The following is a 27,187-nucleotide window of genomic DNA, read 5'->3' as shown; positions in this document are numbered from 1 at the left end:
CTCCTCCTCCTCCTTCTCCTCCTCCTCCTCCTTCTTCTTCTTCTTCTTCTTCTTCTTCTTCTTCAGAAAAGCACCAAATCTACACCAATACATTATCACTTACACATTTTCAGATATGGCACTCTGTGTGTGTGTGTGTGTGTGTTTGTGCACAGCCAATTGCAAATGGTATAAAATACAATGACATAACAACTGCACAGCTTTTCTTAAAGGCAACAAATTTACATTGTTTGTAGAGTAATCATAATAATTTAATATATGGATGTAGCTGAGATATGTGCATGGAGGGATGGTTTAAATAATGTTTCTGTGCTACAGCACTCAATAACTCATAAAACAATCATGCACTAATCATGCACTTTCTCATAAAAGCACCAAATGCTCACCTTTTGTGGATGGGCACATAGTGACCCTTTTCAGAAATGGAGGCATGTGATATTGTGCATATGTAGCCATTTATTTATTTATTTTTGGTATTTCTACACTGCTGAATATAATAAAAACTCTCAGCGGTTCTCAATATTAAAAATACAACATTAAAGCACAGCATTAAAAACAGTACCAACTACAGTAAAAAATCAAGGAGCAGTAAAAATAATTAATTTACAGCCCAGGGAAAGCCAGGGTGAACAAGTGTGTTTTCAGGAGGCATTTAAAAGATGTCACATTTTCTGCCTCCCAAACTACATGAGGGTTTTCCAGATGGTGGGTGACGCTGCAGAGAAAGCCCCCCATCTGAGTACTTCATGGTGACATTCTGTTTGTTTTGGAATGACCAGCAATTGAGCATGGCAGAACACACATAGATTCATATAATATGCTTGTTTTTTATAAAGGTGTCAAATTTTCACCATTTGTGGACTAATACATGATGGGTGGGCTATGCCGCTACACTGCACTGGACAGTAATCCATCTTGATTGCTTTCCTGGGATTGCACCTTTGTATACGAGATGGTGAGAGAGAATTCTAAGTAGTGTACTAAGATTTTTTAAAAATCTCCCAATGTAGAATTCGTTACATTTCAAAATCAAATAGCATGTTATATACATAATAATATCAACCCTGGATTGAGTGCTAAGGAGATTAGAGAAGTTAAAATAGGCAGTTAAATTAGGCAGTTAAATTAAATAGGCAGTTAAAATTAGGCAGTTAAAGTACGCAGTTAAATTAGGCACTTCCAGTCTAATGTCTTGATTTTAAATTTAAATTTAAATTTTAAATTAAATAGGCAATTAAACAGGCAGTTAAAATAGGCAGTTAAATTAGGCACTTAGCCAGCCTAATGTCTGGATTTTACCTGGACTTCACAAAAAAACACACTTGTAGTGGAGGCTGGTGATTCTCTGATTTCAGTATGGCTGTTGTTGTTGTTGTTGTTATTATTATTATTATTAAATTTATTAACCGCCCATCTGGCTGGTCACCCAGCCACTTTGGGCGATGTACAGCATATAATAAAACAGTTTAAAACAATAAAATTCTACAATAAAAACGTTTTCTAAAATACCCTAACCCACCCCAAATGCCTGCCTGAACAACCATGTTTTTAATGCACGACGGAAGCTCATCAAAGAGGGGGCATGGCGGAGTTCCCTAGGGAGGGAGTTCCACAGAGTGGGGGCCACCACAGAGAAGGCCCTCTCCCTCGTCCCCACCAGTCTAGCTGTCCTGGCTGATGGGACAGAGAGAAGGCCATCTGAGGCTGATCTTGTTAAGTGGCCTGTCTGGTGTTGCTGAAGGCGCTCCTTAAGATAGGTTGGGCCGGAACCATATAGGGTTTTAAAGGTCAAAACCAACACCTTGAATTTGGCCCAGAAAACAACTGGTAACCAGTGCAACTCCTTCAGCACTGGAGTGATGTGATCTCGCCTGCGGCTGCCTTAGTCAGGCGAGCTGCGGCGTTCTGTACAACAGTGGTGGTACAGAGGTGGTTTCCTCGGTGATTAATTTTAGGCAGCAAATTGAAACCTTATTTTTCATTTTGGTGGGAAGTGGATATTTAAATCGAAGTCCCATTTTTTGCCTACCACTGCCGGTCAGTATTATGAGCAGTGGAGGATGGTGGCTCCGAATTCAGTGTGGCTGTGAATCCATTCTGGATTTCAGTCAGAACCAACCAGAACTCTAAAGAAGCTATCCAAGGTGCTGAACCCTATCCCCAAAATAGGTTCAGCACCTTGGATAGGCCCTTTAAAATTCTGGCTGGCTCTGAGTAAAACCCAAAATGGATTCACAGCCACAGTGAATTCGGAGCCACCATCCTCCATTGGAAACCAGGCTTCTCCCCACCACTGTTGTAAGGGCCAGAGTGAGAGGCAGGGGACCAAACAGGTTGCAATGGTGAGGAGAAGGAGGTGCACCTCCAGGGGATCTTATCTGCAGGGCCCTGCTGGGACCTAAGTAAGTTCCTGACCATGCCTCCCCTTGATGCTGGCCCTGCATCCATCCCAACTCAGAAGGTAGGGGAAACACAAAACAAGGCATCCCATATCCCTATCTAGCCCCTATCTAGCCCCTCCCCCTTGTTTGAACAAAATTGCCAAGCGCTCACCAATTTGTTGATCATAAAGGCCTGACCAGCAGATCCTAACCATCATGGATACCCATAGAAGTCAGGCAGTCTCTAAGATACATTGGCCCTAGGGCTTTAAGGGGATTGGTAAGTAATGCTTGGTCACAGAATGATATTACCACAAATTTTCAGTTGAGAAATAGAATTGTTACCTATTTCATACGATGTGTATGTAGTACAAGAACAGCAACATATAGTGTTGACATTTCCTTATCTTAACTGAACTTGTGTGCGCATTAGCCTTCTTCTTGGTTGTTTACCTAGTAAAATATAGAAACAGTCATTTATATATGTTGTATGCATGAGGGCTAGTGACACACCAAATCTGCAATTCTAAACATACTTATTTATTTATAAGTTCCACTGAGATCAATGAGATATGATAGCTAGATCTCCCCTCCAGATTTGCCAGGGGCCTGAGTCCTTCCACCCAGCACCACCCACCTGTAAGGACAGTTCTCCCCCGATGTCACCATAATATTTCTGCTGTGCCCCACTGTCACTGCAATACTACTTTCGCATCATCCCAGTGCTATTCTTCCCTCAACCCCCAGCTGCCCTAGTCAGGGACAGCCAACAGCACCTCACATCACAGGCTTCCATTTGAGGACAAAGAGGTTGTTCAAACCACAATGGGGTTGTTCAAACCACACGCTAACCCACACGCAGTGGTTGAGTGTGGGTTACTGTTGAACCGTGGGTTGTTTGTTGAACTGTGGGTTAGCATATTGTCCGAACCCAGGACATTTTCCTCAGGGTGGCTTGCTAACCATGTAATGTGGCTCATTAACCACCCTGAACAACAAACCATGGGTTCTCAAGGTGGCTTGTTAAAAAAATATATCCTGGTTTCAGAGTAGATGGTTAACCCACTGTTTGTGTGTGTGTGTGTGTGTGTGTGTTTTTGAATATATTTTTATTTATTTTATCTTTATAAATGAAATAAACAATACCAAAATTACCAACAACCTGATCAATACTACAATTTCCCAACAATACACTATTCTGATGAGGACACCACAATAACAAAAACAGAAGGAAAAAGAAGGGGGGGGGGAAAGGAAAAGGGAGGAGGAAAGGAAGTGAAGAAAAAAAGAAGATTCTTTCCCCTTCCCTCCTCCTCCCCCTCTCCCTCCAATACCACCCAGCCTCCAATGCCATTCTATTTTAAAAACTATATCTATAACCTTAACAGTCTTACAGTTTAATAAACAACCTTACATTTCAATGTCATATCATCAATCTTATATCAAAGAAACAGGTCTACAGTTCATTCCCAGTAGCCTATATTAATAGTAACAACAACAACAACAACAACAATAATAATAACAACAATTAAAAGAAATATAGTGTTATATAATAATAAAACTTAAAATAAACCTTCAACGATCAGTAATATATTTTATATATAAATGCATGTGCACAATTACCCTCAAACAATACATTAATAAATAAACAGCATACCATATCTATTTTGAAATAAAAAATATAAAGAAAAGCAAGCAAGCAAGCAAGCAAGAAAGAAAGAAGAAAGAGAATAAATGAATATATGTATAATCATTTATCTTCTGACCTAGCCTGGATCATGTAGACTAAACACAAGCAGTTAACAAAGCTTGTTTAAAGATTCCAGTTCATGGGGTTGTAACAGAATTTTCATGCATTTTTACGTTCAGCCATGCCTCCACCATTTCATGATTTAGAAACTTCTTCATCTGACCTTCAGACACAATACAAAGTGTAGCAGGATATTTTAAGTAATATTGCAAGTTCATTTGTTTTGCCATATCTTTTGCTTTGATAAATTGCCTTCTTTTATTCGCCACCTCTTTGATATAATAACTGGAAATAACATAACTTTATCTTGTTTCCAGGAAAGGCTTCCATCCTCTCTTGCCAAACGCAGGATATAATTCTTTGTGGAGACTTTTGCAAATTGGACTATGATCATGTAATCAGTCCCTTTAGCATTTGGCACACGAAATGCCTGCTCAATATCAAGTAAATAATCAGATGGGTAGGGAGTATCTCATGCAAAAGTTTATCCACAAAAATAGGCAATTTTACATCATTAGACAGATTTTTAATTCCAATAATACATACACTGGATCTCCTCGTGAAGGCCTCCAGTTGAGAAATTTTATCAGAGGCATTTTTAAAGCAAATTTGTGTCGTAGTTTCATTTCCTGCCACTCGGTCTTCTAGCTCATTAATTTTCATCTCTATTTTTTGCCATGACACATTAATTAAATCTACAGTTCCTTGCAAGGCGGTGATGGAATTTTGGATTAAATCCAATCTTTTGGCTTGCTCCATAAATTGCGAAGATAAAGTCTTTATCAGAGTAAATAACTCCCCTATATCTTCGGTTCTCAAAACTTTTGACACAGGGGGTGCGGCTGGTGGGGTTGATGCCAGCTCCTTTCTTCTCCTCGGCGCAGACATGTTTCTCTCAAACAGATCTTGCAGGTCCTCAGATGTTCTCAAATATTGTTGACATTTCTTAAATCATCCCTCAGAAGTTGTTGATATTTCTTAAAGCATGTATTATTATGGAACACATCATCCTGTTTTCTCCTATGAAATAGGAGTCTCAGTACAGCTTTTTGCGTTGGTAAAGCTCTGGGGAGATAATCCTGGAATCCAGGCCCCCCCCCCCCACATCTCAAGGGGGGTACTTTTCTCCAAGATATTCATTCAAGATATCCAGATGTTGCCTTGCCCTCCTTTTAATTCCAGGGGTAATGAAAAGGTTTTTCAACCTTTTAAAAAGCTGTTTGAGAAAGCTCCCACAGAGCGCCCATGGGATGCTACCAGAGCGACATTGGTTCCAACCGGAAGTCTCGGCTAACTTAGGAATGACATTTCTTCTACATGCTCACCTTGAAGCGGAACCCTCCTCCATTAGGAGGATCATCACCTCTTTTCTCCTGTAGAAACACCTCGTCCTCACCCGCATAAAGATAACAAGCCTCGTCTTCAAAACATTGAAACTGATGCATTCCATCTGGTTCAGTATACATGACGAAAAGATGATGTGTTGGATTTCTTAGCTAAGAAAATACAGAAACATGTATGTTATTAAGGCAGTCTACTTTTTGTTAAATATTTCAAATCAATTATATCAGGGAAAGGGAACCTGTGACCCTTCAGTCTCAATCATCCCCAACCACTATCCATGATGGCTGGACTGATGGGAACTGGAGTCCAACAACATCAGAAGGGTGAACAATGCAGGGTCCAACCCTGCATTATATAAAGAAAAGAGGGAAAGGCTGATTTTCTGAATTAGCAGGGAACAATTCAAATGTGTTGATGGTGTTTCAAGTGGTCTTTGCAACCACTTAAGAATCCTTACTCAGTTTTTAAAGCAACATGTCACTGAGACATGTTAAAGAAACAGTTTAAGAAATAGTTAAAGAAACTACCCTTTTGAGCGGCAGTGTATTCCTGCTTTACTCCAGAGTCAGAATGATCAAGGTGATTCACCCACCTTGGCTTCTAGATCTACCTCTTACTGCATGTGTGCATTCTGGGAAAAAAAAATGCCATTGCTGATTTGCCTCTTGTCAGGGTCTTTCTGGAAGTACACATTTATTCCTTTTCACCACACCACCTCCACTCACCCTTCCAACTGGTAACCACTGCCCCCTCTTTGGCATGGTTCCAAGGATCTTTGCTTAGCTGGCCTTCATTTGGGAACAGCAGAGATCCCTGGAGCTGACCCTTAAGTTTCAGGCCTTTGCACAAGTTCTTGTAAGTAGTGCTTTGTGTCAAGGACTTCCATCCAAAAGTAGCAAGCAGGGTAAGTAGTTAATCCTTTACTGCTCCTCATGATGATGCAGTATGTATCTGTCTTTCACACCAACCCTGAGCATTTCTACACAATGCTTTTATTGCATGCTCATGATTGGTCACTCACAGAAGTTTGTGGGTCCTTTACACGACATCGTCAAACTCCAGGGTGTCTCCCATGCTTTCTGACCTTTATCCTGGTTTTAAAAAGACTGAGGATAATGTAGTAATAAATGTCATTCCACTTTAATGGCTGTGTGAAATTGCGCTATAGTGTTATAATTGTGTTATAGTTCCACTATAACACAGTGCCATCTAGTGGCTGTATAATGAAACATGTAGAACTTGCCAACAAAGGAAGTCCCTGAAAAAAAGGCCATCTCAGCCCGTGTAAGGAGCCTATCTTAATCCCACAAACAATCTGGAATCAGAAGCCCCAGTAAGTTGTGGGATAAAAAGCCTCATGTGGAGAAGCCCCTTCTCTCCTAAGCCTCCCTTGCTCCTTTCCTGTCTAAAATGCCTTTCCACGCAAGGTCTAATTACATGCAATTCATGAGTGCATATATATTTGCTCAATGGCCAAAAGCAGGTTCTTTCCACAGGGGCTGGGAGGGGGCAAGGGTGAGGGGAAGGATCAGACCTCAATGTCCTCCTTCTGGAGCATCTACAATTTCAAGAGGGGGAATATGAAAAATCCTATCTCTTTGGGGTGCTCTCCCAGGGACCATAGGATTGGTCCACCCAACATGTAATTTATTATTATGAAGAACCACAATGAAAACCTCCAAGCAGCCAATGGATTCCACCTATGTTTTTGTCTCAAAAGTAAAGGGGAAAAAAAATTAAGTGGACCACCCTCTGTCAACAATTAAATTTAAATTCAGTGTATTTGTTTGTTTATCACTATAAATGACAATTTAAAAAACTCCCCTCCCTGCTCACTGAGATGGATGGAATCATGGGTGGGGGGATTTAAAGCCTCTCCCTGCCCCTTGATTCATATTGCTGTTTCATCACTGCTAAGGGGATTGAGGATACAGCCATCTCTGTGTTGGCATTTCTAGAAGAGGACTGTGGCTAAAGCCTCTCTTTATAATATCCATTATAATCCTGAGCAAATTTGTTGTTTCCCTAGTGCAATTAGCAGTGGGGAAATAGCTTTCTGTTCTCTTCACCCTAGCTGGCCACATGAGGCTGCCCATATCTGTGGTACATCATAATACAGAGATAATGGGCTGAGTTCAGTTTGGTGGGTCATAAGTTGTGCAGGCCTGGCACATAGCATTTCTGTCTTTTCACAATGTTCTGGTCTTTGAAAAGATATTGGTTGATCAAAATTGAAAAGATATTGGTTGAGCACATACCTTTTCCACTCGTAAACAAAGCATCTCCTGTAAAACCAGCTGCAAAAAGAACCACGCAAATGTTAATGTTCATGTCCTTTTCCAGTCTATGGTAAACACTAGTTTAAACACTGATCGAGATTAACTCCTTGCAAAGGTGGTTAATGTCCAAATTAAATGGGTATGAGATGGAAGACCTCCGTTACTAACAAGTAGGTGCTCAATGTAGTTAACACAGGTCACGCTTTCAGGGTAAATAGGCTGTCATCGCTTTGTATTTGGTGAAAGGGTGTCATTCTTTTCTCACAGGATATAAGCAACATCAATCGAAGATGAGGAAATCCAAATTGTGGGAAAAGAACAGGGTCATTGTGCAAGGCTTCTTCACAATTTGGAGTCCCTTAAATTAATGTTAGGTCATGGTCACATTGTAAAATAAGTTGGCCAAACATTAATCCTACCAAGGAAGCCTCATGCTATACATGTCTCCTGGGATATACTAGTAGTTTTCCTTCTGAACAAGCACTGTTAGTCTATGCTGGGAAAGTTGCAAATGAACGCTAATTAACACTTGCTGCTGTCATGCTGCCTCACTGCTAACAGGTATGGTATAAAACCCATTTTACCCCATGGCTCTGGGTTCAGAGAAGCTGTCTGATCCAACTATTGGGTACGCCTGTGCACTGTAAGTACTCAGTGAAGTCTCCTTGTAAGCAAACCTGGATCTGGCTTATCAATATCTCGGCACCTCTAAATTCTGGAAGCCCACTGCAGGGGCATACACTAGTCCAGAGATATAGAATGATGCTTTTGGCATCCTCTTTGAACAGGAATGGGCAACTCCTGGGCGGTCTGGGCAAATTTTCTCCTGTCCTCCACTGCCAAATATGCTGCCAAAATTCAATGGCGTGGCAGCAACGCTTCTCCACCCTGCTCCACAATTTCTCTCTAAAACAAGCATGCACCTTGTTTCTTTTTTTAAAAAATACTTTTTATTCTATTTTTTATCTTTTTAAATGAAATAAACAGTACCAACAACCTAGTCATTATCTACAGTTTCCAACAATACAGTATTCTTAGGAGGACACACCAATAACAAAAAAGAGGGGGAAAAAAAACAGAAGAAGGAAAAGGAAGAGGAAAGCAAGAAAGAAAAAGAAAAAATATTAAAAAGTTACTTAAAAGGATTAAATTTAAACTCCATTACATACAAACTCCCCTTCATGGATCACTGCCTTGTTGTGGCGAAGGGGCTTGCGTAACTCAGTGAAGCCATAAGCTATGCCGTGCAGGGTCACCCAAGACGGACAGGTCATGGCAGAGAGTTCTGACAAAATGTGGTCCACTGGAGAAGGAAATGGCAACCCACTCCAGTATTCTTGCCAAGAAAACCCCATGGAACGTATCACAAGGCTAAAAGATATGATGCCGGAAGATGAGCCCCTCAGGTCGGAAGGTGTCCAATATGCTACTGGGGAAGAGCAGAGGGTATTTCCAAGTAGCGCCAGAAAGAGTGAAGCGGCTGGGCCAAAGCCGAAAGGACACTCAGCTGTGGATGTGTCTGGTGGTGAAAAGAAAATCCGATGCTGTAAAGAACAATATTGTTTAGGAACCTGGAATGTAAGGTCAATGAATCAAGGTAAGCTGGAGGTGGTCAAACATGAGATGGCAAGATTGAACATCGACATCTTGGGAATCAGCGAACTAAAATGGACAGGCATGGGCGAATTTAATTCAGGTGACCATCATATCTACTATTATGGGCAAGAATCCCTTAGAAGAAATGGAGTAGTACTCATAGTCAACAAAAGGGTGGAAAAAGCAGTACTGGGGTACAATCTTAAAAATGATAGAATGATCTCAGTACGAATCCAAGGCAAACCATTCAACATCACAGTAATTCAAGTCTATGCCCCAACCACTGAGGCCGAAGAAGTTGAGGTTGATCGGTTCTATGAAGACCTACAACACCTTCTAGAACTAACACCAAAAAAAGATGTCCTCTTCATCATAGGGGATTGGAATGCTAAAGTAGGAAGTCAAGAAATCACCGGGATAACAGGCAGGCATGGCCTTGGTGTACAAAATGAAGCAGGACAAAAGCTAATAGAGTTTTGCCAAGAGAACATGCTGATCATAGCAAACACTCTTTTCCAACAGCACAAGAGGCGACTCTACACATGGACGTCACCAGATGGTCAATATCGAAATCAGATTGATTATGTCCTTTGCAGCCAAAAATGGAGAAGCTCCATACAGTCAGTAAAAACAAGACCTGGAGCTGACTGTGGCTCAGATCATGAGCTGCTTCTTGCAAAATTTCGGCTTAAATTGAAGAACGTCGGGAAAACCACTAAACCGTTCAGGTATGACCTAAGTCATATCCCTGATGAATATACAGTGGAGGTGAGAATAGATTTCAGGGATTAGACCTGATAGACAGAGTGCCTGAGGAACTATGGACGGAGGTCCGTAACATTGTTCAGGAGGCAGCAACAAAATCCATCCCAAAGAAAAAGAAATGCAAGAAAGCAAAGTGGCTGTCTGATGAGGCTTTACAAGTAGCTGAGGAAAGAAGGGAAGCGAAAAGCAAGGGAGAAAGGGGAAGAGATACCCAACTGAATGCAGAGTTCCAGAGAATAGCAAGGAGAGACAAGAAGGCCTTCTTAAATGAACAATGCAAAGAAATCGAGGAAAACAAGAGAATGGGAAAGACTAGAGATCTCTTCAAGAAAATTGGAGATCTCAAGGGAATGTTTTGTGCAAAGACGGGCATGATAAAGGACAAAGAAGGCAGGGACCTAACAGAAGCAGATGAGATTAAGAAGAGGTGGCAAGAATACACAGAAGAACTATACAGGAAAGATCTGAATGTCCCTGATAGCCATGATAGTGCGGTCACTGAACTTGAGCCGGACATCCTAGAGAGTGAAGTCAAGTGGGCCTTAGGAAGCATTAGTAACAACAAAGCTAGCGGAGATGACAGTATTCCAGCTGAGCTATTTAAAATCCTAAAAGATGATGCTGTTAAAGTGCTGCATTCAATATGCCAACAAATCTGGAACACTCAACAGTGGCCACAAGACTGGAAAAGGTCAGTTTACATTCCAATTCCAAAGAAGGGCAACGCCAAAGAGTGTTCAAAGTACCGCACAATTGCGCTCATTTCACATGCCAGCAAGGTGATGCTCAAAATCCTACAAGCTAGGCTTCAGCAGTATGCGAACCAAGAACTACCGGAAGTACAAGCTGGGTTTAGAAGAGGCAGAGGAACTAGAGATCAAATTGCCAACATTCGCTGGATCATGGAGAAAGCAAGAGAATTCCAGAAAAACGTCTATTTCTGCTTCATTGACTACGCTAAAGCCTTTGATTGTGTGGATCACAACAAACTCTGGCAAATTCTTAAAGTGATGGGAGTACCAGACCACGTTACCTGTCTCCTGAGAAACCTGTACGAGGGTCAAGAAGCAACAGTAAGAACCAGACATGGAACAACCGATTGGTTCAAAATTGGGAAAGGAGTACGACAAGGCTGCATATTGTCACCCTGCTTATTTAACTTATATGCAGAGTACATCATGAGAAATGCCGGGTTGGATGAATCAGAGGTCGGAATTAAGATTGCTGGGAGAATTATCAACAACCTCCGATATGCAGATGATACCACCCTAATGGCAGAAAGCGAAGAGGATCTAAAGAGCCTCTTGTTGAGGGTGAAAGAGGAGAGTGCAAAAGCTGGTTTGAAACTCAACATTAACAAAACTAAGATCATGGCATCTGGCCCCATCACTTCCTGGCATATAGAAGGGGAAGAAATGGAAGCAGTGACAGATTTTACTTTCTTGGGCTCCAAGATCACCGCAGACGGTGACTGTAGCCATGAAATTAAAAGACGCTTGCTCCTTGGGACAAAGAGACAAAGGTCGGCAAAGGTTTGTCGACGAAGGTCGGCAAAGGTTTGTCGACAAAGGTCAACAAAGGTTGGAACCGCCCAGAGAGCTTCGGCTATTGGGCGGTATAGAAATAAAATAAATAAATAAATAAGGTCCGTCTAATCAAAGCTATGGTTTTCCCAGTAGCAACATATGGCTGTGAGAGCTGGACTATAAGGAAGACTGAGTGCCGAAGAATTGATGCTTTCGAACTGTGGTGCTGGAGAAGACTCTTACGAGTCCCCTGGACTGCAAGGAGGTCAGATCAGTCAATCCTAAAGGAAATCAACCCTGAGTGCTCATTGGAAGGACAGATACTGAAGATGAAGCTCAAATATTTTGGCCACCTAATGCGAAGAGAAAACTCTCTGGAAAAGACCCTGATGCTGGGAAAGATTGGAGGCAAAAGGAGAAGGGGACGGCAGAGGATGAGATGGCTAGATAGCATCACGGATGCAATGAATATGGATTTGAGCACGCTCCGGGAGAGAGCACAGGACAGGAAGGCCTGGCGTGCTATGGTCCATGGGGTCACGAAGAGTCGGACACGACTGAACGACTGAACAACAACAACATACAAACTTCAAATCTCATTCTACTTAAAAGTTATACCTATAACACTGCCAATATTACAGTTCAGTACAGCATAGATAATCAACCTTACATTTCAATATCATATCATCAGTCTTATAGCAAAGGAGCAAGCCTACAATTCATTTCCAATAACCATATATTGCCCTTCAGTTAACATATAATAATAAAGCTTAACAATTTAACCAGCCAAAAATATTACTAATCAAAGTCTCATAATAATGATAGTAATAATAATAAAAAGGAAGGAAATCAAAAAGGATAAGTAATAATAATAAAAAATCACTGATATATGTTATACTATCTATATTTTAGATAGTGTCATTTCTAAATCTATATATGAATGTATACATATCTATACACACACAAACAGGAATTTCATTATACAGTATATCATGTCTAACGTAAAAAGCATGCACCTTGTTTCAAAACAAAATCATGGGGGGGGGTTGCCGCCATCAGAGCAAATTTGACAGCGGAAGGGAAGGTGCATAAAAAGGCAGGGCCACATGAGGCCCACGTGTTGCCCACTCCTGCCTTAGAAGGAAAAGCAGATGAGAAATCTAACGAGACACCAATGGAAGCTTTTGTGCCAATGTAAATAGCAGGCACAGGGAGTGAGTTCTAGATTGGGACTGCAGTGGAGGGCAAAAGGTTAGAGTTTTCTGTGTCCCCCCCCGGGGTCCCAATCCGAATTAGCTCTCCCCCCACATCTGCTTTTTACTTTTAAAAAGCCATTCTAAAGTGCAATGTAACAGTGGAGGCTGGTGGCTCTGATGTCAGTGGGGCAGGGATTTCACTCCGGGTTTCAGTCAGAACCAGTCAGGACTCTAAAGGAGCTATCCGCACCTTGGATAGTTCCTTTAGAGTTTTGACTGAAACCCAGAGCAGATTCTCTGCCCCACTGACATCAGAGCCACCAGTCTCCACTGCATTGATTTGGCCCTAAATCAAACTCTTCTGGATTTTTCAGGTCTGCAGATACAGATGATGGTGCTTCAGGTACTCATCTTAATCTAGAATTTCCAGATGTTGTGATAACGTTTCAGGGAACAGGATATTGAATGAGTACTCTAGGCCTCCAGGATTCAAATCTGGCCACTGTTAGACACCAGATAGAGAGAATGCTTCTAGATGAAGCTTTTGTCATGCAATTACCCTCCCTCGTTCACAGAATTTTATAGGAAAGTCCAGACATTGTCATTTCCTATTCATAGCCCTCCTGTATTTTCCCAACACCTCGTCCATCGTTTTTCTTTCCACACAAAAAAAATCTATCAGGGAGGAAAAGATGGAATAGCTGCACAATATCTTTTGACTGGTAGTGTTAGTCTCTGTCTGGAAGCACCCAGGGACTCTCTAAAATCACGAATTAGCACACGATACTAGTTGGCACATAACTACCAGTTAAAGCACAGGTTGTGCAAATGCATATCAAGTTATATGCAGATTTGAATTAGATCATGCAAAGTTCTTGTCACACTCTGGTTGCATTTCTGTGTTGCTGAATCTCCAGCCCTATCCCAAATATAAACATAATTTTGTGGTTACCTTCTGATCCTTGGACTTGGTCAGCACCAAATGTTTATTTGTTGACTTTTGAGTAAAAGTAACTAGAAGCTTGCCTTCACTGCTACCTAAAAAGAGATGCAAGAAGCCTCAGGTGCACAACTGAACCAACATAATATGTTAAATTAAATTCTGGGAAACAGACTTTAAAACAGGGGTGGGCAATTTGTGCCCCCCCCCATGTTTTGGCATACAACTGCCATCAGCCCTAGCCAGCATAGCCAAAGGCGAGGGATAATGGGAGTTGTAGGCCAGACCTTCAGGAGGGCCACAGGTTGCCCACCCCTGCTTTAAAATAATTAATTGGGACAAAGTAATTTATCCATTGGATTTAGAATATCCTGAAGTTCAATAACACTTAATATTAATATTAAAACATTCAGCATTAATACATAAGTCTATAGAGTAAATCTTCGAGTCCATAGAATAAATATGAAAGAATGAAAGTCGGGACTGGGGACTGATTGATCACCATATCTGGGATGAAGAAGAAATGTTATTCCAGGTCAAATTGGAGGTGACCCGACTTACCCTGTAGTGTATGGTTTGGTTTATCTGTATGAATTTTCCCTAGCAAATTGTTCTTTAAGTTAATTGTTCTTTACAGTTTCCAAAGTGAATTGTTCTTTAAGCAAATATTTTTTCAGTGTATCTGTTAGCTGTTTGGAGTCTGGATTGCATAGACAGATCTGTTGGGGCTGCTCATACCTTAAAACTGGGAGTTGTACTAACAGTGAAATCCTATATATGTTTACTCAAAAATAAGTCCCATTGAGTTCAATAGTTCAATGGGGCCTACTCTCAGGACACTGGGTCAGGGCTGGCTGAAGACATTTTGCTGCCTGAGGCAAAGAACAAGATGGTGCCTCCTCCCATTCCATGTTCAGAAGCCAAATGGAATAGCAGAAGAATCTGCCTTCAACACTGATGATGGGACAGTGTCCTCCAATGCTCCTGAAGGCAGCAGGCTAACTGATGGGGTGCAGAGCAGGCTGGGCGGTGTACAGCTGTCTCCTCCTAACACATTGCTGCCACCTCCTAACACTGGCTGCCTGAGGCGACTGCTTCAGTCTGCCTAATGGTAGGGCCAGCCCTGGCTAAATGTTCTATTAGTTTTTTTCCAGCTCTTTGACTCCAAAACAAAGAAGTTTCATTTTAGAACTCACATGACAAGCTAGCCAAATTAACCGCTACTTATTGTTTCTGAAGAGTGCCCCAATCTCCAGGGCTATAAGCAAAGCCAAGGTAGACTTCTCTGCTACTGTTACTGGTTTGGGAATTTTTGCATAAATACTAAAGTCTAGATTGGCTCATGAACCTCTTAGTGTTAAAATGACTGTGCCTTACATCTTCCTTCTCCAGTGTTGCAGCTACATGTACCTTTCTCCCTTCTTTCACCACACAGGTTATGGACTATAAAGACATCGTGCTCCTAAGTCTCTATCAGTCAGCAATGGCAGGAGAATGGTAAGATTGCTCCATGTTCGGGTTAGAAAACAACATTTTAGAGCAGCCTTCTGCAACCAGGTATGCTCCAGATGTTTTGGACTTCAATGCCCATCAGCCCCAGCTAGCATGGTCAATGGTTGGGAATGCTGGAAGTTGTAGTCCAAAATGTCTGGAGAGCTCCAGGTTGGGGAAAGCTGGTTTGGGAAGGACAAAGGACACAGGTGAGAGGTTGCCCAGCTTTCAAAGGGTCCTGATACACTTTTTTTTTCCAATTGGCCTTCATATTAAAAATAGAATTCAATTAAATACAAAATCTGAAACACTGTCAACACGTTCTTACCTTTTTGATAGAAGTAATTCATCTGAGTCAAGCTAGCTGCTAAATATAATACAGACCAAAGCATTAGAGATTGTCTAGGCATCTATTATTCTACTATACAATAGCAATGAGTAGTGCCACTCTCATGCCCCTGCCCTGGTGCATTATGGATAAGGGCAGTGTCTGAGCAATACCATTTCAGACCGCATGACTGCACATGAAAAATTCTGCACATGAAAAAATTCTCCCATTCAAAACCAGATGTCAGGTAGAAAGGTTCTATCTGAGAATGTACTGGTTTTCTGTGCAGAGGGACATTTAGTTATGTGATCCCCTGCCTGCAGTCTGAAGTGCTACAGTCTAAAGGCCAGTTTACCGCTTCTTAGGGCTCAATCCTATGCAGATAGGCGGCCGCCTCTGAACTTGGAGGCAACCGCCTATCCAATGCAGGGCAGGAGAAGCATGGAGGGGATCGTTCCCTCCACGCTTCTCTTGCCCTGCATTTTCAGCTAGACATCCGATTGCAGCTATCTAGTCGCAGGAGGGCAGAGCAGGGGAGGAGGCTAGTCACCGCCTTGAGTGCCATTTTTGGTAGAAAGGTGGGGTACAAGTCCAATAAATAAATAGTCAGTGAGTGGTTGCTTCAGCTGTGGTTTCAGGCATGGTCTAATGCTGGGTCATCCCTTGTCAAAGTGCCTCTGATTTCGGAGGTATCAGGTACTTATTTGAGAAGTATCAGAAGCGTTTATGTGAGAGACAGGCAAGGGCAAATACCAAGACACGAGTTACACTATGTACCACTGTGTGGTATACTTCTAAACAATCCTATCGCCTTTGGAGGAAGATATGAAGTAATTAATGAAAGAACTTGGGGGTTGTAGGAAAGTTGCTGGTTTAAAAAAAAACACCCTTCTGTGTAAATTTGGTGGGCACCATAATGGATCAACATCAGGCAAATCCCTTACAGTTCCAAGTGAATGTTCATATGTCTATGAGAAATCATATTTTAGTGGGGAGGGGGCACTAGCTCCTTCTTCCCTTTAATCCAGCACTAGCAACGTACCAGAGGGAAATGACTGGGCTTGCAGGCAGGAGGCACACAGCTGAGTTCATTAATGAACAGCTGCAGTTGCCAGCAAATGCCAACTGAGAAGGAACCACCCACAGTGGTGAGCCAGAAGGGTAAAAAGACTTTATCCCAGCAGCATGGAGTGGCAGTAGTGGTGAGAGAGGATGGGGTTGAGTCAGGTCATGATGAGAAGGACTGGGCAATCCACCTGGTGGGCCTAACATCAGTGTCTGGAAGTGGCTGCCATCCTGAAACTCCCAGCTTGGTGGGGAAAGTGGCCCCCAAGAGCTTCTCTAGAATGGAATTTGGCCCTCAGGCTGAAACTCTGCTCTAACTACAGCCAGCCATCTTAACAGTAACAACTAACAACCAGGAGTATTTCTTCCCATACTGCCTCTGGAAGGCTGATGGCCCCTCCCACAACTATCAACTCTTTATTTTTATTATTTGTTACATTTATATCTCACCTTTCCTCCAAGGAGCCCGAGGCAACATGCATGATCCTCCTCCCCTCCATTTTATCCTCACAACAATCCTGTGAGGTAAATTAGGCTGAGAGTCAGTGACTAGCCCAAGGTCACCCATTCAGCTTTAGGGCACAGTGGGGACTAGAACCTGGGTTTCTCCAGTTGTAATCCAAACTCTAACCATTGCTCCACACAGTCTGTTTCATGCATTCTACTACATATGCAAGGCTGGGAAAGTTTCAAACAAATGAAAGATGGACCACAGAAATAAGACTACTACCTTGTCTTCTCGTCAGGTTTGAGTCTGCATAAAAACAACATACCTTCTCCATCCTGGTGTTCAGTGAGAAATATTTTGGATGAATTGAACTCCACCATCTTTTCGTCCTCAGAGAATAATATTGCATTTTTTTGGCAAAAATGCCCAAATTTTGATCCTGAGTCTCCCATACTTGTGCACTCTTGAGGATATGGCCAAACCTGTCAAGAAATACATGCTTTTTATGATTACACAGCTGGTGATAGCCTTTTCCTTACAAAGTAGTGTAAACTTAGAAACCAGAGGCACACATCATAATCCAGTGGCTCTATTGTGTGCACAGATCTGAATACGTGCAGGGGCTCTTTTATTCATTTTTATGAGTCAGCATGTGCAAAGTGAATTCTGCACATGCAGAGAATGTTCCTTTTCTCCTAGTGACACAATGCTTATTAGAAAAGGAGAAAGCGGTTTGTCGAGGCTGATTGAATCTTTTCCTGTGCTGAAGATACTAAAATTCTGCAGAAACCAAAGGTTCCAGTTTGGGGCACTAAACTCAGATGCTGTGTGAAATATTTCACATGGAGCTCTTCCTGCCCTTCCGTCTCCCTCTTCAAAAAGTCACTGCAAGCAAGCTCCCAGAAGTGGGCATGTAAGAGAAGACATAGAAGGAGAGAGAGAAAACAAAGAGTGAAAGGAAACATGGCAGTCCCTCCTCTAGTTTAAAAGGCTGGTGCATTCAGACCACACTCCGTGTTGGTCTTCTAAGGGAGTGAGTCCTACAGCCAACTTAGTAACTTCAAGGCTACTGAGCTCAGAGGGAAGAAACAGACTTGTATTAAGGCAGATGATGGCAACTGGGCTGCTCAGAAGATCTGGGGCCTGTGCCCAGGTGGGCTCTCTCTAGCAACACCCATGCAAATGCTGTCCTGCCTCAGTTCTGGCATCCCATGTAGTCTCCCAGGTGGTACACTTCTGCAGACAGTAGATTCAAGAAACACTGAGCTCAACTCCATGCCCTCTTCAGCACAGCGCTCAGGATGAACGTCCAGCTCGCTCTCCCCTAACGCTGACCTCGAGGGCTGTATTTGCTTAGTTTTGCCTTTCCCTGAAGTCTGCACTTAATAGATTAAAAAAAGGAATGCATTTATTTTATGTGTTACAAGTATTTTTGCCCTTCGATTATATCCCCAGGGTGGTTTACAAAAAGAATAAAGCAATTAAAATGTAAAATACCAAAAAGAAAAATCCACTAAAATAAGAGTGGGCAAAACTTGCCCAATAGGTCACATTCACCCCCTGCCATGCTGCTGAAATTGCCTCTGCTGTGCTGTGCAGTGGAAGAAAAATTGCAGGTTTGCTGCTGAAATTTGGCAGCAACCTCCTAAGAATCCTTTAAAAGGATAATTGTAGCATGTTTTAAAGCTGTATTTGTCCTTGTTAAGGGCCTGTAGCAGTTAGCTGCCAAATTTTGGTGGAAAACCAATGATATGGGGGGGCTCCACTCAGCGACAGCAATTTCAGCAGTGTGAGTATATCGTGCATGGGGGATCCAGGGGTTGTGAACTAGCCCCTAGATGCCCCAAAGTTGCCCACCCCCAAGCAAAAACTTACAGAATTATAAATACAGCATGAAATAGAACAGTTAGCAGGATTAGAATTGCTCCGAAAAGCTTGGGAAAATTAAAATGTCTTTGGAGCCGAAAGGTCAATAATGTAGGTGCTAGGTGAACCTCTCCGAGAAGAGTGTTCAACAGCTAGGGTGGTACCACCAAAAAGGTCCTCTCTGTAGTGGGCACCTGCTTCACCTCAATAGCGGGGGCACCCACAGGAGACCCTCAGAGGAATGTATGGGTAAGTACATATGGGGACAGGCAGCCTTCCAAGTGAATACAGGAGCCAGGAATTGTAGATATGCCGTGGAGAGGAGGAGCAATGGAGGCTGGTGGCTCTGATGTCAGTGGGACAGTGAATCCACTCCAGGTTTCAGTCAGAACCAGTCAGAACTTGCACCTTGGACAGCTCCTTTAGAGTTCTGACTGAAACCAGAGTGGATTCACTGCCCCACTGACATTGGAGCTACCAGCCTCCGCTGAGGAGGAACACAGAGATTGCAAATAAACAATATAAAAAAAAGAAGTCCACAACATGAACTTTGCTACAGGGGCACACAGTCGCCCTCTGAGTCTTGCCAGTTTTGTTTTTAAAGGTCTGTGCATTCCTGTGTTTTTATGGTTGCTATGAAAATCTGGGATTGTCAGTATTGACCTGTGAATGTCAGTGTTCAACCAATTTTGAACATTCACTGTAACACACACACACGCGCGCGCATGAATGTATTTTGCTGTATAGAGTCCAGTGGTTATTTAATTTAGATCTACATTCACAGAAAATTTTCCTGGAGTACATGAACTTACACACAAAATAGGGCAGGCCTCCCTTTGGCTGGAATATAACCAATTAGCTTCCCACATAATTTCTAATATTCGTAGCACTGTGTTGAATTAAGATTTAACTACTTTTGAACAATGAATTCAAATATCCGAGCACGAGAAGCTCCAGTGACAACGCATCAGCAAACAAGTGAGTTAAGCAACTGTGTGAGGGAAAGGAATCACCGTTCCCTGGGGGACCAACTGACCCTGGGGGACCACCATTCCCTGGGGGACCCAGCCACTGAAAGCCAGTGCTCATCAGGAGTTCACACAGCGCCTCCTTTGCTTTTCAGACGAGGCCATGCAATCAGATTCATTGCAGCAGCAGTTGGGCCTATCTATATAAGAAGGCATACTTGCGAGGGAGCGCGCTCTCTGAGCGCAAGGAGCCCCAGTGACAAAGCGTCAGCAAACAAGCAGGTTAAGCAACTGTGAGAATTTAGCAACAGCACAAGGAAGCCAGGGCAGGGAACTCTTCCCTCCTTACTCCGTACTCACAGTAAGTAACTGTAAATAAATAACTATAAATAATTTCCCCATCTTCTCATAGTAAACAACTAAGTTTTCCAGGGAACCCACCCCCAAAAAAAGTTATGAAGGTAGAAAGCAAGCAGTGGGGAGGGGGCCATCCAATGTATTGCGCTGAGTGCCACACGTATGACTATCTACCTGCTGGACGGAAGTCGTGGGGGTGTGCTCAGTGTAATGAGCTCCTGGCTTTCGGAACAACCTTGAGGCCAAGGCTGCTGATTTGGAGAAGCTAAGAGAGGCATAGAAGTTGGTAGATGAGACTTTCAGGGACCCATTAGCTGTGTCCCACTCCTATGGTAACAGCTCCTCTGCTGTCATGAAGAATGTAGGTCTCGGGGAAGGAGGGCGTCATTCTGAGGAAGAGGGAAATGATCCCTTAGAAGGGACCCATTCATCAGAAGATGAACAAATATCCTCTCGTGCCGAGGATGTGCCCCCGGGGGGAGGGGGGCTTGCAGTAGTGGGAGATTCAGTCATTAGACACATAGACAGCTGGGTTTGTGATGGGCATGGAGACTGCATAGCGATTTGCCTGCCTGGTGCGAAGGTTGCTGATATCATGCGCTGTCTAGCTAGCCTAGTAGGTAGTGCTGGGGTGGAGTCAGTGGTTGTGGTCCGTGTTGGTACCAACGATGTGAGGAAATGTAGTCGTGAGGTCGTGGAAGCCAAATTTAGGTTGCTAGCTAGCAGGTTGGAATCCAGGACCACCAAGGTGGCTTTCTCAGAAATGCTACTTGTTCCACACGCGGGGCCAGCTAGACAGGTGAAGCCGAGGAGTCTCAATGCATGGATGAGACGGTGGTGCCGGGAGGAGGGGTTCAGATTTGTTAGGCACTGGGGAATGTTTTGGGACAAGCCGGGCCTGTACAAGAGGGATGGGCTCCACTTGAACCAAAATGGAGGCAGACTGCTGGTGCCAAACATAAAAAGGGTGGCAGAGCAGCTTTTAAACTAAACCATGGGGGAAAGCCAACAGGAGCTGGGAAGCATCCAGTTCGGGTTAAATCATCCCAAAGGGATGAAGATGAAAATGTTTTTTATTTCCCAAATGTAGAAGGGAAGGAAATAGACCCAGAGTACATGGCAGAACATAATAGCCAATCAAAGGGGCCAACGTCCCATAGCAAAAGATGCACGCACCAGAGACATCTGGGGAAAGATACCGTGTATAGGTGTTTCAATGCAAATGCTAGAAGCCTCCACGCCAAAATGGGACAGTTGGAGTTCTTGATTTTAAAGGAAAACCTGGATATAGTGGGCATTACAGTAACCTGGTGGAGCAGAGAGAACCAATGGGATACGGTCATCTCTGGATATAAACTCTATAGGAAGGACAAAGGGCGGCATACTGGGGAGGTGTTGCCCTGTACGTCGAAGACGGCATAGCGTCGAGCGGACTAGAACACCTAAAAAGAATAGGCTCTTCCACAGAAGCTCTGTGGGTGACAATACCAGGCTCCAAAATGAATTTAGTGCTAGGAACATGCTATTGTCCCCCAGACCAGAATGCTCAGAGTGAACTTGAGATGGAAAATGAAATCAGGGAGGCCTCCAAACAAGGAAGTGTTGTAATAATGGGTGGCTTCAGTTACCCCCACATTGACTGGATAAATGCATGTTCCAGCCACGACAAAGAGGTTAAATTTCTAGGTGCCCTAAATGATTGTGCCCTAGAACGGTTGGTCATGGAACTGACCAGAGGGGAGGCGACCTTGGATTTAATCCTAAGTGGTGCCGCCCAAAACCTAGCACGAGGTATAAATGTTGTTGAACCAATTGGAAACAGGTATAATGACATGTATACCAGACCTTACGATAACACAGCATGCCTGGTTTCACAACAGGAATAGCTTCAGCTTGTTGAACAAATTCAGAAACTGATTGTATTCGTCTGGGAATAGGGTCTTGTAGAGTTTTGATGTATGTTTGTTTTTAACATGTTTTTTAGCAGTGAAAGCAGCTTGATTTTTCTTGTGACATGCTTAAATAGCTATTTTGTGAAGAAGTAAGTTAGTCTGTATAATTGTATTACTTAGATATGGACCTGATGGAGGAAACATTTCTTATCTTCAGTCACATTTGACTTCAAAAGAGGAAAGTTCCTAAAATGAGGGAACTGGTGAAAAAGAAGTTAAAAGGGGGACTCAAGAGGATTAAATCCCTTCAAAATGCTTGGGGATTACTCAAAACCACAATAATAGAAGCCCAGCTAAAATACATGCCACAGGTTAGGAAAGGTAGCACCAAGTCCAAGAGGTTGCTGGCATGGTTAATGAGCAGTGTTAACGGAGCTATTAGAGAAAAGAGAGCTTCCTTCAGAAAATGGAAGTCTTGCCCAAGTGAGGAAAACAAAAGGGAGCACAAGCTGGCACAAAGGTGATGCAAGCAGAAAATAAGAGGTGCAAAAAAGCATTTTGAAGAGCGTATCACTAACAACATCAAGGCCAACAATAAAGAATTCTTTAAATACAACAGAAGCAGAAAACCAGGTAGGGAGGCAACTGGACCACTGGATGACAACGGAGTTAAAGGAGTACTGAAGGAGGACAAGGAGACTGCAGAAAAGCTGAATGAATTCTTTTCATCCGTCTTCACTGCAGAAGAGATAGTACAGATACTGGTGCCTGAACTGACGTTTCCCGGAAGGGAGTCTGAGGAATTGAGGCAAATAGTGGTGACAAAAGATGAAGTTCTCAACCTAATTGATAAGTTGAAAGCAAATAAATCACTGGGCCCTGATGGTATCCATCCTAGAGTTCTCAAAGAAATAAAATATGAAATCGCTGATCTTCTAACCAAAATATGCAACATGTCCCTAAGATCAGCCAGAGGACTGGAAGATGGCCAATGTAACCCCAATTTTCAAAAAGGGATCTGGGGGGGATCTGGGAAATTATAGGCCTGTTATCTTAACGTCTGTTCCAGGTAAATTGGTTGAAGGCATTATTAAAGATAAAATTAGTAAGCATATAGAAGGACAAGCCCTGCTGAAAAAGAATCAACACAGCTTCCACAAAGGTAAGTCCTGTCTCACTAACCCTTTAGACTTCTTTGAGAGTGTCAATAAACATGTAGACAGGGGTGATCCGGTAGACATTGTTTACTTGGACTTCCAAAAGGGTTTTGACAAAGTCCCTCACCAAAGACTCCTGAGCAAACTTAGCAGGCATGGAATAAGAAGACAGGTCCTCTTATGGATAAGTAACTGGTTAAAGAACAGAACGCAGAGAGTAGGAATAAATGGTAAATTCTCCCAAACGAGGGAAGTAAATAGTGGAGTCCCACAGGGATCTGTATTAGGACCAATGCTTTTTAACCTGTTCATAAATGACCTAGAATTAGGAGTGAGCAGTGAAGTGGTCAACTTTGTGGATGACACCAAATTATTTAGGGTGGTTAAAACAAAAAGGGATTGTGAAGAGCTCCAAAAGGATCTCTCCAAACTGGGACAATGGGCATCTAAATGGCAAATGCAGTTCAATGTAAGCAAGTGTAAAGTGAAGCACATTGGGGCAAAACATTCCAACTTCAACTATAACCCGATGGGATCTGAACTAGCGGTGGCCGACCAAGAAAGAGATCTTGGGGTTGTAGTGGACAGCTCGATGAAAATGTCAACCCAGTGTGCGGCCAGTGTAAAAAAAAAAAAAAAAGCAAACTCCATGTTAGGTGTAATTAGAAAAGGAACTGAGAATAAAACTGCCAACATCATACTGCCCTTATACAAACCTATGGTGTGACCACACTTGGAATACTATGTACAGTTCTGGTCACCACACCTAAAAAAGATATTGTAGAGGTTAAAAAGGTGCAGAAAAGGGCAATTAAAATGATCAAGGGGCTGGAGCATCTCCCCTGTGAGGGAAGGTTACAACAGCTGGGATTATTTAGCTTGGAAAAAGGAGGGTAAGGGGAGACTTGATAGAGGTCTACAAAATTATGCACAGTGTGCAGAATGTGGATAGGGCGACTTTTTCTCCCTGTCTCAAAATGCTTAGACCTGGGGTCATCCTTTGAAGCTGATTGGTGGGAGATTCAGGACAGATAAAAGGAAGGACTGTTTAGTTGTTTGGATTTTTCACATGTTTACTAACATACTAGCTGCTGTTTAGAATTATACCTTGCAGTAATATTAGATAATGTAGGTGCTTGTTTTTGTATGAATGTTGTTGTTGTTATTTACATTTCTATACCACCCCGTAGCTGAAGCTCTCTGGGTGATTTACAAAGGTTAGAACATTAAAAGTACAATGTGCAAAATTTAAAATATAAAAAAAACACACACACAGTATACACAAAGACAACATATATCTAAAAACAACTTTGAGCAAGCAGCCAAACCATAAAACAAATCCAGGATCAATTAAAACTCATCACATGTTGCCAAATCCCTGGGAAAAGAGAAAAGTCTTGACCTGGTGCCGAAAAGATAACAACGTTGGTGCCAGCCGGCCCCATATTGTTTATAGTATGCTAAAACTGACATGTTTTGTTACTGCTTGACATTAACTCATCTGGCTGGCATTATTGAAAAATACACAGGAAATGGAAGTGAATATCACTAATCAGAACCAACATTAAATTTTGAAAAGAAAAGAAAATTTGTTGTTGTGTTCCACTTAAAAAAAAATCAGTATTGCACCATGGTCACTTTAAAAATACTATCAAGTTACAGTGATAGAAAGCAAAAATATTTCTGCTACAGGCAACATAGTCTCGCTAAACAGAAAATATCACATTCTAACGGTGTAAAAAATGAAAATCAAGTAAATATTGGGCCAACACACAGAGACGTATCAGATAAAACTTTTAAGAATCTTGCAATATGGATTTGTGAGTGAATGAGTGTGTGTGTGTGTGTGTGTCCATATCGATCAATATGTAAGAAACGCATATATGAAAATACAACTTTCTAGTACTTATACATACGCTTCAACAAAAGCAGACCACATGTGTATGTACACCCACACAAACACACACACTTCTATTTCTTTATACACACACACACACACACACACACGTTCGAAATTACATAATAAAAACTAATTTTAAAAGAATCTTGCAATAGGTAGAGAAGTGAGAAGTCATTTTCATATTTACATTTTTCACAAATTTCCAGGCTCGCTTTGTAGCTTCCTTCATTGGTCTTCTTATTTGTCTTTCATGCTAAATGAAATGAAATGAACATTTAGCTAAAAGATATCAGGAAAGTTCCAAGCGTCTAGTGCTGTGCGGAAATGAAAATTCATTCCTTTCCCACTTCTGTTAGTACTTACAAGTTCTGCAGAGTTTGGGGTTTGCATTCGACCTTTTGTGCTGGACAACTAATTCCTTTCCGTAGCTTACTGGAGCAGCACCACCTATTTATTGCCTGGAAATGTGGTTGAGAGCCAGGGAATTATGCAAGACAGATTCTGATCTATGGTGAACAGACTGGAATCCAAGAACACAGCCTCCCATCATTCTGGAATGATTTTGGGAACTCAATCCCTCCCACTTCCTTTCCCCATCACTATACATCAGTCATCACATAATATAGGAGTCTGCCAGAAAGAGATGATATTTCTTCTCCCCAGAAACTGAGAAAGGTGCTATTGCCAAATGATCTGGGAAAGAAAACTGCATGGGAGAAAACGTAATAAGCAAGTCACTTCTTCTGATAGCTAGGTCATGTGGTGTGAGCTGATAGCATTCTGAAATAGGAACGCTGAGAAATAAATGGGAGGAACTGGCACACTTGAGGAATCCCAGGGTTTACAGAAGTTAAAACCTTTAAAACATATTATAAGAGGCCACAAAAGAAAACTGTAAACAGACCAATGTGGACTGAGCATACTCAGTTGCCACAGAATGTTGACTGGCAGTTGGACAAGAAAAACAGCAAAGCAGAAGGGGATGGAATGGCCTGCTGGAACTTCAAGCATGGCTTCCAGGCTGGAACCTAAATAAGAGCACATCTATTAGGAAGTGAGAATGCACTGCAACATTTTGTTTCAAGTTCTACCTGTCGCTTTTTCTAATAGCAAAATCAGCTACTGAGCATCAATAGGACGGCAGCCAAAACAGGACCACTGAGAAACTATTTATTTTTCTATTTATTTCATTTCTATACCACCCAATAGCTGAAGCTCTCGAGAAGGTACAGAACACAGTATTGTGGTGAAACAGAAAAGTTTGTTGTAACTTGTAAACTTGCCCTAACTGCTAAAATAGGGAGGTAGCTTCTCTTACATGCTGTGGATCACATGTGGAAAACCTGGTTCCCCATCTAGCCTGCCAACTTCTTCCCAAGACCTGCCTCCTCTCCCAGATGGAAAATTAGGGCACAATCTTCCTGGTATAGTCTTCCGCCTCTGAACTTGGAGGCGGCTGACTATCCAGTGCAGGACAGGAAGAGCACGGAGGGGATCATCTCCTCCATGCTCTGGCCACCCTACATTTGTGGCTAGACGGCCGATTTCAGCTGTCTAACCAGGTGCCTCGGAGCAGGGGAGGAGGCCAGATGGTGCATAGGAAGTGTTGTAACAGCACTTCTGTGGTCCCCTCCCCTCTCCACCCCCAAGAAAGTCCCCTTTTTAGCCACTCCACACTGCTCTTCCAAGCGCGGAGCCAGGGACAAACCGCACCTCCTAAGAGGGGGAAGGGGAAGGGAGTTGGATTTCAGGCAACTGAACTTGGAGCGCTGGCTCTGAGCTCAGCTCCCAGAAACCGAAAAATCCTATGACTGTCTAGACATTGTCTAACGGCCATAGGATTGCCCTCTTAATATATCACCAATCTACAGCAGCTTGGAAAGAAGAGCTTTTTGATTTCCAGGAACACGGGTCAAAACCTGGTAAAGAAGCTGCTGA

General features: G+C 42.5%; 1 protein-coding gene across 3 annotated transcripts; it reads right to left on the bottom strand.

Annotated features, from left to right (window-relative positions):
• LOC146352600 (uncharacterized) lies at positions 1-25,675 on the bottom strand. Of its 3 annotated transcripts, XR_014787370.1 has the most exons (9): positions 25,613-25,675; positions 25,437-25,502; positions 17,435-17,591; positions 15,597-15,635; positions 13,790-13,875; positions 7,734-7,772; positions 5,457-5,627; positions 2,727-2,834; positions 1-79 (listed from the first exon to the last, which is right to left on the bottom strand). XR_014787370.1 is itself a non-coding variant. In XM_084832127.1 (8 exons), the coding sequence occupies exons 1-8, from the start codon at positions 25,637-25,639 to the stop codon at positions 2,811-2,813; spliced, it is 609 nt and encodes a 202-aa protein (XP_084688253.1). In that variant the 5' UTR covers positions 25,640-25,675; the 3' UTR covers positions 2,243-2,810. The 3 variants fall into 3 exon arrangements, 2 of the variants coding, with proteins under 2 accessions (XP_084688253.1, XP_084688254.1); XM_084832127.1 differs by lacking the exon at positions 1-79 and having other exon boundaries at positions 2,243-2,834; XM_084832128.1 differs by lacking the exon at positions 1-79 and having other exon boundaries at positions 2,243-2,834; positions 15,597-15,632.
• Between the last annotated feature and the right edge of the window lie 1,512 nt (positions 25,676-27,187).

The sequence above is a fragment of the Heloderma suspectum genome, chromosome 2 (assembly GCF_057233095.1).
Source record: "Heloderma suspectum isolate Gila_16-S chromosome 2, 16-S_ref, whole genome shotgun sequence".
Classification (NCBI taxonomy): Eukaryota; Metazoa; Chordata; class Lepidosauria; order Squamata; family Helodermatidae; genus Heloderma; species Heloderma suspectum.
The sequence above is the reverse complement of the archived record's forward strand: the minus strand, read 5'-3'. Positions and strand labels throughout refer to the sequence as shown.

Bases quoted from the DNA above. Each gene is read 5' to 3' on its own strand.
- LOC146352600 (XM_084832127.1), bottom strand. From the start codon at position 25,639: ATGCAAACCCCAAACTCTGCAGAACTT. The intron at 13,876-15,596 runs GTAAGAACGTGT...ATCTCTTTTTAG, and splicing joins GAATTACTTCTATCAAAAAG to GTAGCAGTGAAGGCAAGCTT. The intron at 2,835-5,456 runs GTGAGCATGTAG...ATATTTTACTAG, and splicing joins GAGGAGGGTTCCGCTTCAAG to GTAAACAACCAAGAAGAAGG.